This window comes from Enhydra lutris, unplaced genomic scaffold (genome assembly GCF_002288905.1).
Source record: "Enhydra lutris kenyoni isolate GAN:26980312 unplaced genomic scaffold, ASM228890v2 scaffoldscaffold9, whole genome shotgun sequence".
Taxonomy (NCBI): domain Eukaryota; kingdom Metazoa; phylum Chordata; class Mammalia; order Carnivora; family Mustelidae; genus Enhydra; species Enhydra lutris.
The window spans coordinates 28,113,577-28,127,685 of NW_019154093.1; the positions used below are offsets into that span (position 1 = coordinate 28,113,577).

Sequence of the window (14,109 nt, forward strand, 5' to 3'; positions counted from 1 at the left end):
GCCTAAACCAAGAGTCAGATACTTAACCAACTGCACCACCCAGGCACACCTCGTTGTTGACCTTTTTATAAAAAACCTTTTTATCACATTAAGAAAATCTGTATTGTAAACAAGATGTAACTCAGTTTTACCCCAATGTGATTACTGTTATCTTTTAACCACTTGTGGAATTCAGCCTGTTAACATTTGTTGTCATAACTGAAATAAGTGACTTTATTCTTTCTATGGTATTTTTATTTTCTGTTTATATTCCAGTACCCTCTTTCCATTTCCCTTTTGATTGGTTTAGTTTGGTTTCGTTGACATCTTAACTTTCTCTTTATTCTTTTTTTATTCCTTGCTATTTTGAGAGTTCTACTAAGCTCTTTGTTTCTGTTAGAAATTACCTTCTCATTCCATGCACTAAACTTAACGTTCTGCTCAGACATACATATGCATGTATCTGCGTACTTCTTCTGTGTACCCCTTCTTTAGTTTCTGGGTCTGAGGTTCTGCTCACAGTATTTTCACTTCCGGGCCATTACTAAATTTTTCCTTCTAATATAGCAGGAAGGTGTTCCAGAAAAACTAGTATTCCAAATTCCTGCTTACATTATTTATCATCATCTATGTAGATTTAAATATGTGTCTGTATGTGCACATATGTGTGTGCACACATATGAAGAGAGAGTGAACGTCAGTGCTCACCACCACTGGCTCCTCTTGTCTTTGATTTCCCTTATGGGAATCACTTGTTTTTTGGTTAAGTTCATTCTCAAGTATTGTCCTCAGAGCACATATATGGGAAGTTTGCTTTTTGAATCCTCACATGTTGAAAATGTTTTTCTTTTGGCCTGACAGCTGAATAATATTTTGTCTGGGCATAGGATTCTTGGATCATTTTTCTTAATAGTCTGTACGTTGTTCCACTGTCCTCCACATTCCAGAGGTGTAGATGAGAATTCCTTAGCTAGTCTGAATCTCTTGCCTTTGCAGTAACTTATTCTTTCTGTCTGGAAGCTTGTATAATTTTATGTTTACACTTGAAATTCAAGTATTTCCTGGATTCACTTCCTGGACTTAATGAGAGTTTTAATCTGCAAGCTTAAATCTTGCTTCACTCAGTATATTAAAAAAAAACAACAACCCCAAATTGGTACTGTATTCATTTAATTATAGCATCTCTTTCATCTTTTTTTGGGTGTGTGTATCTTTTTTAATTTTTCCTTTTCTCTTAAAAAAAAAGTCCCTTTTGGAATTCTAGTTATTCTCATGTTACGCTGCTGGATCTACTCTCCACGCCTCTCTCATCATTTCTCTCTTGTGTCTTTGCTCTGGGTAGTATGATACGTTGTTCATTTGGTCTTCCAGACCATTCATTTGAATTTCAACAGTGCCAGTGATTTTCTTTTTAGTCCTTCTGCAGAAACTTTGAAATTGAAAACTGAAAATCAGTGGTTCTCATTCAGAAAGTCTTTCTCGCCTCCTTCTGAGCTCTCTCTGCGTCCCTTTGTGATGCTCAGTCCCTGTGGCTTCACCATTGTCTCTTCAGAGTGACCTGCCTCCTATACATGTTTCTTGGAATCCACTCTCATGTGAACTAGTCCCTGAACTTAGATATTGTTTTTGTTCTCCCTGCTCACCAATCGCTCCTCTTTCAACTTACACCTGGATGTTACAGTCTGTTCGGCATTAACAAACCCGAGAGCAGTGAAGGCCCAGGAATGTCTGCCCTGGCACTCTGGCTCCAGAGAACAAAGAGCCAGTGGCCTCTTCTCCCTGGGGACTGCGCTCCTCCCTGGCTGCCCATCTGTGACACAGTTCAGCCTGCTAGTGTCCCGGCAGTCTTTCGCAGCCCCCTACCTGCATTTGTAATTCTACAAAGTACATCCTCCACCCCTAGTGGGCTGGTAGGTCAGCTTGCCTGATGGTGACAAGTTATTCTGGGAGTTGCAAGCTGCTCACACAACACCTCAGGGAATGAAAGGACCCTGGCCTTTTTTTTTTTTTTTTTTTTTGGTAATTATTTTTTTTTTAATTATGTTCAGTTAGCCACTGTATAGTACATAATTAGTCCTTGATGCAGTGTTCCAAGTGATTCATTAGTTAAATATAACACCCAGTGCTCATCACAGCTCATGCCCTCCTCAATACTCATCACCCTCTTACCTCTCTGCCCCCCCCACCCTCCTCCCGCTTCGAAACCCCCAGATTGTTTCTCAGGGCCCATTGTTTCTCATGGTTCGTCTCCCTCTCTGATTTCTCCCCCTTTGGATTTCCCTCCCTTCCCCATGGGCCTCCATGCTATTGCTTATGTTTCACATATGAGTGAAACCGTATGATAATTGTCTTTCTCTACTTGATTTACTTCACTTAACATAATCCCCTCTAGTCCCATCCATGTCAGTGCAAATGGTGGGTATTCATTGTTTCTGATGACTGAGTAATATTCCATTGTATATATGAACCACATCTTCTTTATCCATTCATCTGTTGAAGAGCATCTCGGCTCCTTCCACAGTTTGGCTATTGTAGACATTGCTGCTGTGAACATTGGGGTGCATGTGCCCCTTCTTTTCACTGCATCTTTATCTTTGGAATAAATACCCTATAGTGCATTTGCTGGCTCATAGGGTAGCTCTGTTCTGAACATCTTGATGAACCTCCATACTCTTTTTCATAGTGGCTGCACCAACTTGCATTCCCACCAACGGTGCAAGAGGTTTCCCCTTTCTCCACAACCTCTCCAACATTTGTTGTTTCTTGCCTTGTCAATTTTTTCCATTCTAACTGGTGCAAGGTGGTATCTCATTGTGGTTTTGATTTGTTTTTCCCTGATGGCTAATGATGTTAAACACTTTTTCATGTGTCTGTTAGCCATTTGTATGTCTTTTGTCTGTTCATGTCTTCTGCCCATTTATTGACTGGGTTATTAGTTTTTTGAGTATTGAGTGAAAGAAGTTCTTTATAGATCTTGGATATCAGCCCTTTATCTGTAGTGTCATTTGCAAATATCTTCTCCCATTCCGTGGGTTGCCTCTTAGTTTTGTTGACTGTTTCCTTTGCTGTGCAGAAGCTTTTTATCTTGATGAAATCCTCAAAGTTCATTTTTGCTTTTGTTTCATTTGCCTTTGGAGAGCTTCTTGAAAGAAGCTTCTATGGCCGATGTTGAAGTCAGTGGAAACTCAGCCTAGGCTGGAGAAGTATTTGAGTAACCAGGGGGAAGAATCTGGGAAAAATTTTCCAAACAAAAAGGAGTAGGGCAAAGGCACAAAAATGTGCAAGAATTTTTTTTTTTGTTCAAGAAAGCTGCAAATGATTTTTTTTTTTTTTTTTTTGGTTGGAGTGTAGAATACTAAGGGTAAATGTATGAGAAATAAAGTTGGAGAGGAAAGTACCTTCCAGCATTCCAGTCTTCCTCCTGTTAAATGTTGCTTTAGGCTGTAAAAGTACACCAGCTACTTTCTCAATTTCTTTTTACCTTTTTTATTATAGAGAATTTTAAACATGCACAAACAGAGTAGATCATGAATACACATTTACCCATCACTCAGCCCCACAACCACCAACCCATGCCCAGGTGGAAAGGGAGACTTTGTATATAAATAGGGATGTGTAATTACTTACTTTGGCTTATTCTACTTTTTTAACACTAATGCAGATATCCGGCTAGGTATTTGGTGAAATATAGAGGAAGCCTGACTTACGTTATTGGTTCTACTTTTCTTCCATTTACTTAGGTCTCTCTGCTCCCTGGTGTGCAAATGGACATACTCTGCAGAGAAAGGCTGGGATGACAGTTTCTGGAAGATGATTGGATTAGAAGATTTTGTTGCAGATAATTACAACAAAATAGGTAAAAAGGAAACAAAATGAAAACATCTGGAGAGTAATTGTGTGTGTGTGTGTGTGTGTGTGTGTGTGTGTGTGTGTGTGTATGAGGATATTGTCTTTTTGTTTGTTTGTTTGTTTTTTATAAATTGAAATGCGGGGGATGCCTGGGTGGCTCCGTCAGTTAAGTCATGTTCTCAGGTCATGTTCTCAGTATCCTGAGATTGAGCCCCGTGTCAGGTTCCCTGCTCAGTGGGGAGTCTGCTTATCATTTTCCTTCTGCCTCTGCTTCTCCCCCCACTTGTGCACTCGCTCTCTCTCTCTCTCTAGTAAGTAAATAAAATCTTTAAAAAAATAAAAAAGAGGGGCATCTGGGTGGCTCAGTTGGTTAGGTGTTTGCCTTTGGATCGGGTCTTGATCTCAAGGTCCTGGGATCGCACTTCACATCCATCTGGTCTCCGTACTCAGCTGGAAGTCTGCTTCTCCCTCTGCCCTTCTTTCTGCTCATGTGCTCTCTCTCTCTCAAGTAAATTTTAAAAAAAGAAAAGAAAAGAAATGCAGAAACTCAGCCCTATTTTTCTAAGAGAAATGAGTCTATTGTGCTGGGTAGACCATGACCAGTTGGACCTTGTGTTGGGGCTCATAGGAACTGCGTGGAGGTACAGGCTGTGGGAAGTCTTCATTGAAATACAGAATTGTAGACATTGGACTAGATTGAGGAAGACAGTCACATGGAGTAGCTGGGAATAGCATAATCAAGGGGGTGTATATAGATTGTTCCCAATCAGCTGGGAAGATGCTTTGTGAATTAGATTCAAAGAACCAGACAAGGCCATGAACAGAAAGAAAAACAATTGAAGGGATAAAAGTGAGAATAAACTACAGCATGAGCTGTACAGCATGGTTTCTGACTCAGGCCTTAGGGTCCCAGACATCATTTTATGTGGCCAGCTAATAAAGATGTGGGTGACTAGGGGGGATTTCCTTGGTGAAAGCGTTGAGATGCTAGGTACATACATGTAACAGTAGCTGGCATTTGAGAGTTAAAGGTTTGCATGTTCATTTCACAGGAAGTTGTTTATTTCCTGGAGTTACTACTTGCACTTGTAGTCAGCTGTCATCAGGCAGGCAGTTATCCCTAATTAAATAGAAATCCTTTCATACTGTTTCGTGTTTAAGCTAAGATGTTGTAACAATAAAAGTGAAAAGGACAGTGGGTTCTACAAAATGGAAGGTGATTCCCTTTTTTGGTGTAATAGAATAGAGGGAAGTGACTATCAGGCCAGCTCTGTCATTGTCACAACATGGCCTCCAACTTTGGGTCCAGGTCAGTCACTCCAGTTTCCATCAGTTCCCAGTCAGTGAGTGGAAGGAATGAAAAGGACCAGAGGAATCCATCTCCATTCTTCTGGAGAGACCATAACATGGAAATGAGCCACATCATTTCTGATTACATCCCATTAACCAGCACTTGTCTCTACGGCCCCATGAGGCTGCAAGGGTGGCTGAGGACTGTGGCATGGGCTGGGCAGCCATGTGTCCATGCATGTGGCCAGCTAAAACTTGAGAGTTGTGCTGTTAAATATTGGTGAAAAACTGCTGTGTGCTACAGTTTCTGACTGCCCTTGATGAGCAAGTCACATGGTAGGTCATTTCAGTTCAACCTTGCTCTGGGGAAATCCTCATGACCCATCTATTGAAGGGCAAGAGTTTCAGGATAGAAACATGAAAGATTCAAGCAGCACCTCTCCTACTATGTTATAGATAGCTTAACTTGGTTTTCTGTGATCTCTTCAACTGTTAATTGCTAAATCTGGGTAAAAGAACAGAGTAGTATGCAGCAAGAGTCATTCTGGGATTTCTGTGGCTCTACTGAAGTCACGTCTGCATCTGAGCTGGTAGAGAAGGGGAGGAGGTTGGAACCAGAGAAGAGAAGAAGAAAACAAAGCAGCAGTCATTCATCATCATTTATATTCTGAGTCCTTTGGTAGTTGATTTATGTACATCATCTCATATGGCCCTCACAAACCTTTTGGTGTAATAGCTATTCCCATTTTGTGGATGGGAAAACTGGGATTCAGTTCCTTGTCCACCATTACGTTGTTGAGTTAGTATTAGAACTAGGGTGTCTAACTCCACACTTTGCTACCAAAGCACACTGACTATTGGGATATATGAGACTAAGGGAGCTGGTGTGTCTGTATGGTTGTGCCTCCAGTGGGATTACACAGTGGTCCAGGATTTAGCCCCCAAAGTCAGTATCAACTATACTGGAACAAGTGCACATACCTGAACAGAAGAAAGGTGTGATGGGATCTCAGTTGATAAGTGGAGTATAACTTCATAAGGTGTATAAAGGTGTTAATACCATAAGTCATATGCTGGTTGGCTTTGAAATTCTGGGTGTTCCAGCCATTTGGAAGCAGCAGCTTGGACATCAACTGGGAAATAGGGTGAGACCTTTATTCTGGGGGCTGAGTGAGGTGACTAGAGGCTGGCATATTGGGACTCCTGCCAACAGGGCTGGGTTTTTAGACAGTGCTTCCGGTTCACCAGAGAGAATGGGCAGCCACACAGGAAGCTGATGCTAAACCGGAAGCTTCCGGAAGGCAGGGATCACTGCACCTTACCCCGAGTGTCTTGGCACAGGTGACGTTGAGTATCTGCTGACAGAATGTGTGAGACACAAACATAGTCGCTGGCGTGGAGACGGAAGGCAAGAGTGAAGACAAAAGCGTGGCAAAGAGATGTCTTGGGTGTCTCAGTCTGTGAAGCTGCTGTAGCAAAACACCACAGACTAAGTGATTTAGAGCAATGAAATTTATTTCTCATAGTTCTGGAGGCTGGGAAGTGCCAACAAGGCAAGTTTAGTTCTGAAGCCTCTTTTCCTGGCTTGTTGGCAGCTGCCTCTCACCGTGTGCTCATGTGATCTCTTTTTTGTACATGTGAAGAGAAAGAGTGTACTCAAGAGAGTGCCTCACTAGTGCCTCGTCCTCTAAGGGCACAGATCCTGTTGGCTCTGAGCCCCACCCTTTTTCTAAAGATGTATTTATTTTAGAGAGAGAGAGAGAGAGACCGAGAGTACAAGTGGAGGGAGGGGTAGAGGAGAGGGAGAGGGAGACTCACAGGCAGATTCCCTGCTGAGCACGGAGCACAACACAGGGCTCAATCTCATGTGAGGTCATGACCTAAGCTGAAATCAGGAATCAGACACTCAACTGACAGAGTCACCCAGGCACCCCAGTGCCCTACCCTTTTGACCTCATTTAATTTTAACTACTTCTTTACACACCCTCTCTCCAAGAATAGTCACATTGGGGATTAGGGCCTCGACATGTGAATTTTGAAGACACAGTTCAGCCCATAGCACCAGGGTATGAGTGCACTGGTCATTAGAGCTAGAGCAGGGCCATCAAGTCCTGAGGTCCTAGGCTGCTGTTCTAGAAGCAACCCAGGAGCTTGCTGCCTTGATGGAGAACCATCAGGACTGAGAACCAAGGGAAGGTCTCTTGTCTTATAATTGAGGGGGATAGGCAAGATGGGTCTAAAACACTGAACCGGGGGCTAGAGTGGTTCTAGTGGTGTGAACTTAAACAAGACTCATACCATATATTCTTACCCATGAAGGCATAATTAATGGTAGCAATTAAAACTAATAGTTTACTGCTTCTCAGACATGATACTATTGCATTTTAACCATTATCTTTATAGATTTTTAAAAACTGTGTAATGGAGTTGTTTTTATTTATCCTCTTCTACAGCTAAAGAAACCAACAGTCAGAAAAGGGAAAAGTGTTTAAATGATGGTTGCACAGTTTGCGAGCAGTAGAGGCAGAATCCAGACCCATGTTTGGATGATTCCAAATCCTGCTCTAACCCTCTTGCTATATTGACTTCCAATTAATATTCATTGTGTACCTATGAATGGTAGGCGACAAATAAATGCTAACCCTGCTTCTTCCCTCCTATATTTCAAGCACATTTCTCTGTGCTTTTGCAGACCTTGTTGTGTGTAATTCTCACAGTCTGTGACAAAAGTAATGTTACTTTGTTTGTAGATGAAAATTTGATAAATAATCTCATCTAACCCCTTGCAGAAGTAATAAAATAAATGGTAAACCCTCCCAATGGGAGGCCCTAGAAGGAGCTAATATCTTACTGGAACACAGATTTCAACTTCAGTTACATGTGCCCCCCCATCCCCTAAATTTGGTTGTTCCTTCTGAGTGTTCTCATGATGTAGTGACTGTATCTTAGTATAGTACACTTTGATTACCTGTATGTCTCTTGATTCTATACTAGACTGTGAGCTCCTTGACGTCAGGACTTTCACTAATTTACCTTTCTGTCTTCAGTCCCGGCATAGGGGATGGTACACTTCAGTAGCTCAAATACTATGTGGTTAGTAAGTAAATAAATTGACCTGAGATGGCTGGTCCTGGTAGGTTGGCACTTTTTGCTTTTAAAAGCTATAATGATATTTACTGATTTTAATAATATCTTTGGTGACTTGGGTCCAACTTCAACTCTGATTTTTTTTTTTTAATTTTAACATTTGATGCTCCCCCCAGCCCTGACACAAAACCCATGTTTAATTAGTATATTAGGTTTGCTAATAGAGCAATACCTACAGGAAATATTCGTTAAAAATCCATAATGTTAATCTAGCAGATTTCCAGAGTAACTTTATTAGATTTAGCCTGTTAAGTTAATGGATTTTTAATGGATGTCCTAAGGAGACATATCATTAACCAGAATATTGCCATACATGAATTAAAACTTACCCATTCATCAAAATTATTTGTGTGATATTTCCTTTGATTTTCATTTCTGGTGACTTGAATTTGTAGTTTCAGTCTGATTCAAAAGTGGAAGATAGTAAAGAGGTTGTTAACTCTCAGTTGTGACTTTCAGAGATTGCTCTGGAAGATACCTCCAGAGATTCTTCAGTAATTCTTGTAACTATGAGAAATGCGTCTCGGAAGCTTCCCTGTGAAGTGTTAAACATTTCCAGTGGACTCATTGCCCGTCAAGATGCGGGCAATAAAGTGCAAAACCTTTTAGCAGATTTGAGCAGAGCTTCGTGGATTTGAGCATTAATACAATTACCATAATTCGCTCCATGTGGAGCTTTTAGCCAAGTCTTTACCAGCCTTCCTGGGCTCGTTCAGTAAATAAATGCTTTCCCTGAAAACTGAACACCTCAGCAACTGATGGTCTTACGGAGGGATATTTATGAAATAAATTATTGATGGAGTGTAAGTTAAGGATGAAATGCAATATTTATATGATACATTTGAAGGACAGGGGAAGAAATTTACAATGTTTTAAGTAACTTACATGCAAATTTTCAAAGCTAAAATATTACCACCTAATGCCTTCTTTCAAGGAGGTATTTGGATGGTTTGATTAGGGAACATTATACAAAGTAAGGTGAGAAATAGTTTTGTGAATCAAAAGAATATAGTAGACATTTCTTCACAATTGAAACTATACTGGCGAACTATTTAATGGTCAGAGTTGATGGGAAACACTCCAACCCGGTGTCTTGCAGGGAATCATCTACCCATAGTCCAATAAAACGATCCGTGCCAATAAATGTTGACCTTTAGTTCCACGTGAATCATCCGCAGGTCACCCATCTAATCCTACATAGCTCTCAAAAGCAACAGGAAGGAAGAGATCAGTGGGCAGAAAGGAACCTTAGGAAGACAAGCAGCAGCCCACCTGCTCTCATCCATTATCCAGGCTCTCTTTCAGCACATCCCAGTTGCTTTTTTACTTCCTGGGAAGAGTGCTTCCCTGTGTTATGGGGCAGGCCACTTCATGGAAACTCCTGTGCACAAGGCAGAATTACAGAGTGCTTATTTGCATTACAGAAAGAGCTTTGTTATGTACAAGGATGTAATGTGCTAGCCTCCAGATCCTGCATTATGTGAGGTCAGGAAAATCAGGCAAAAAACAGACTTACAAGCTCAGGTAGAAGGACTTCCTAACGTAAGTGAGAGGCAAAGTTGACGATAGGCATGCCTAAAAGAAGACCATTCCCTCGGGGGGAAGGCTACCTTTTTAAACTTAATTTCTCTTCCTCTGGGAGACTGTTTTAGGCATAGGCCACTGGCTACTATCTGGCACGTAATAGAGACTGACGAAATAGTTGGTGAATGAGTGAATATATGTTTGAATGGCAGATTTGATAAACAATTCCTTTTTTGGCCTCAGTTGTCCAAGATACTTACGTATTCTCTGTAAATTGTTTTTGAATTATGTGACATTACTAGGTGACAGACAGTGATTTCATTTCATAATTTCAGTGTTCACATGACTTTTGTCATGAATATATTTGCCACTTAAGAAAGGACTCTGTGGAGGACACACTGCAGCCCTGAGTGATAGTTGCAGTCCAGCCTCATTCCTGTAGCATTTCTCTCTGAGACTTTTCCATGACAGGAAATAATTTCAGACTCCTTCACGGAAAACAAACAAAAAACAAGCAAACTTAGTTTAAGAAGATTAGGACTATCGCTTTTCCATAGAGTCAGGTAACCCTGCAGTTAACTAAAGCTGTGTTTGAGATATTTTTATCATGTAGGCTTCACCCTGGAGACAAAGATTCATGACTCCTCACAAGTATGGGTTGAAGGTATTGTTGCCCCAGTATTCACCACTGGTCTGCTCTGAAGTCTAAACAATGAAGGGGGGAAATCGGAGGGGGAGATGAACCATGAGAGACTGTGGACTCCGAGAAACAAACTGAGGGTTTTAGAAGGGAGGGGGGTGGGGGGGGGGTGAGCCCAGTGATGGGTGTTACGGAGGGCATGGATTGCGTGAAGCACTGGGTGTTACACTCAAATAATGAATCATGGAACACTACATCAAAAACTAATGATATATATAGTATGGTGACTGATGTATATAATAAAAAAAAAATAAACAAAAAAAAATAAAGTCTGAACAATAGAGAACAGTTCTCAGAGCCAGCTGAAGCAAAGTGCAGTACTGAATTAAAGAACACGGTAGAGAAATCCTACCTCTTTTCGGAACATGGCTAGACCTTGGGACCCACATGACACCGACCTAATCCATTCATCGGTAGGCCAAGGAGCTCCCACAAAGAGATGAGACCTGGCTGGGCTTGCTCTGGGCCTTGATCTGCTTACTTCACAAACTAAAAGAGCCTGCTGGCCTGGATCTAGATAGTTCAAGAGGAGAGACCCATGCCAAGCCTGCACTGACTCCATGTCAGAGCAGTGGCACCCTTTCCTTGTTAACATGGCCCAGGAAGGTTGGTTTTTCTCCAAGCCTCATGGATCAGCTAAGTCATCTTCTTCCCATGGATGGAATATGTAAGAGTATGCAAGTATGAGATGAGAGTGCTCATTATGAATGTTGCTCCCCTGTGAGGGAGAGAAAAGGAAATTGGCTTGTGGAAATATGTGTAAGGGGTTTCTACCAGTGATAGGCATCATGGCCAGCACTGGGAGCCTGAATCCAGGGATATCATATCATCCGTAGTTGTGGGTATTATAAAAAATCCTTTCATGGCTATTAATACCCAATGATCTGAATTTTCCCTGTAGAACTAGATATGTTTGCAAGGATTTATCCATTCATTCCTTAGAATATGAGACTTTTCGTTTAGAATTTTGCTCAACTGCTGCTATCTTGATATCATGAGAGGCTGGTGCTTTTTTTTAGTAATATATTTTGGGGGGTCTGGAGAAATCTTTGGCCACAGGTAATCCCAGCATTTTCTAGGATTTATGGGGCCTCTCACATCACTAGATCCCATGTTCTGGGGGTGGCCATCCCTTTGGGTGCGCTAGACTAGGCTTTGTCTTTGCCCTTCACCCTGGGTGTTTGGTCTTATCCCACTTTTTCTTATTACCCTTCTCATTCCTGTCCAGGTGATAGAATAAGGTCTTTTCAGTGTCTGAGGCAAGTTCATATCCTCTGAATATTGTACTGTCTTATTTTATCTTTTAAAATAAAACTTCTGCCTAATGGATAATGACCTAGAGGTCTTCATGTTAGTGATCCATCCAATCATTTATCCGTCCAATCAGCCACACTACTGAGTGCCTCCTATGTGCCAGGCACTGAACTAAATTTGGGAGATATAAAACTATACTCATCATGGTCCCTGCCCTTGGACATCTCATGTCTAGGGAACAGGCAAATCAATATTCTCAGTGTTTTTCTTGCTTTTCAGTAAGTCTAGCCATGTTCAAAGTACTGTGGGCAAGCAGAGCAGAAAGTCACAACTGGAGGTGGTATGAAGGAAGTCTTCTTATGAGATGGCATTTGAGATGTCTAAAAAAATATGAGAAGTAGTTCACTAGGCAAAGGTGGGAGATGATTTTTAAAGCAGGAGAAACAGCCCAGGCAAAGGCATGGAGGCACAGAAGACTAAGTGTGCATGAATTTCTGGATGTGGCTGGAGCATAGTGGACCTAGGGTGGGAAAGGAGAGGGGACTAGATTTAATTTCTTTTTATTTTTTTAAGATTTACTTATTTATTTGTGAGAGGAGGGACAGAGGGACAGAGAATCCCAAGCAGACTCTGCATAGGGTGCAGAGCCCTACGTGGGACTCTATCTCATGACTTTGAGATCATGACCTGAGCTGAACTCAAGAGTCGAATGCTTAACCCACTGAGCCACCCAGGTGCCCCAAGAGACTGGGTTTCATTTCTAATGGAGCTTCTCTCCTTCCTTAAAGAAGGGGCCACTGGTTGGAGACTCAACAAAATTTTCTCCATTCCTCCCAAGAGGTAGTTCTAATTATTACTCTTGTCCATGCTGTAAATAAAATTGTAGGTAGTTTTAGAAGTTTTGTAGCTCCTGTGAAGATGATTGTGTGTGTACGTGTGCCCACCAGGTCTGTTTCTTTCCTCTAATCACATCCAGTACCCGTTACCTGCCTCCCTACCATAGAGCTTTGCTGGGTGGGGAGGGGGTTGAAAGGAGATACCACATAGCACAGGACATGTGGTTTACAAAGCCTAGAGACCTGTTAGTTGTTACCATTTTTAAATGTATCTTGGCACCAAAAATACAAGGATCTTTACTCTCTCAGCATTCTGTTCCCTGCCTTTTGGGCCTGAAAAAAGTATTTGTGCTCTCCCCAACGACCACTGCCACTCTTAGATTCCCAGAAGTACTGTTTCAGTTGCTAACCCTTCCAGGAATAGCCGTGCAGAGCCAGGAGGGCAAGGGAGCAGTGATGACCACATCGTGCTGTAAGGTAATGGCTTTCAGAAGGCTTGCTGTGTATAAGGTTTCGTGGAACTGCTCTTCCTTTCAGTATGGCATCTGGAAGATAATTGGAAGCCCCCCAAAAGTGAGATCAGCTTCCAACTTCTCTTACTGCTGGGCAGTCAGAGAATAGCAGAGCTGAAAGGGATCATAGAGATTTTGCTCTCACATCTTCATTTTGTAGATGAAAACCCAAGATTCAGGGAGGTAGGGTGAATTTCCTTGGCTTAGAGCCCTTTAGTGATAGAGCTGGGACCAGAGACTGGGTCTCCTGGTGCCCCAGTCCTGTAGCTGTTCCAGTACTCTGTGTCACCTATCCTTGTCTTACCTTTTCCAACAAATTTTGGTCATTTAACCAATCTGGTTACTGTCATTTGAAAGGGACTAAGCACCAGAATAATGTCGCTGAGGGATGGGCTTACATATGTAAATTCACCCAATCTAGAGTCCACTTTTCAGCCTTGTGAATGCAGAAATTGGACTGCACCCAGGCAACCAGGGATAGTTGGATCTAGGAATATAGCAGTCAAGCTCCCAAGCTACTGATGTAGATAAATTAAAATAATAAAATACTATATTAGCTGTTGCCTATTTTAATGGCTGAGAATTGGTCACCAGTGTCAGGCCTGAGTTCAGATGACTCTGTCATCTGCAAGCCATGCACACTCTGCTGTATGTATTGTTGGGTGAGGTACTTGATTTTCCTGAGCTTTAATTAGTATATTATGAGGATTAAAGTAAATAATGCAGGTAAAGATCCTAGCACATACTAAGTCCTCAAAAAATGTCACTTCTTACTATCTTAATAACTGTTCATTCTTCTGAACTCAAATTCCTCCCTAGGTAATAGGTCATGTCTGCCAAAGTTAGTACCCCATGAATAATGCCATAAAATTACTGCCAGCTTCTTCTGACTTTGGGTAATTTTGTTTTGTTTTGTTTTGTTTTTTTGTTTTTTCCTGAGTTGTACCCTTGGGTTCACACAGCTTTTGTTCCAAGCAGCATATAATAAAATAATCAGACTTCTGCTTTAAAATATAAT

General features: G+C 41.5%; 1 protein-coding gene across 2 annotated transcripts in view; it reads left to right on the forward strand.

Annotated features, from left to right (window-relative positions):
* The window catches only part of LOC111143154 (FGGY carbohydrate kinase domain containing), a 401,671-nt gene that overhangs the window by 148,984 nt on the left and 238,578 nt on the right, over nt 1–14,109 (forward strand). For both annotated transcript variants that reach the window (XM_022496662.1, XM_022496661.1), the window contains exon 6: nt 3,720–3,835. In XM_022496662.1, the coding sequence (XP_022352370.1) occupies nt 3,720–3,835 (116 nt within the window). The remainder of the gene's footprint in view (nt 1–3,719; nt 3,836–14,109) is intronic.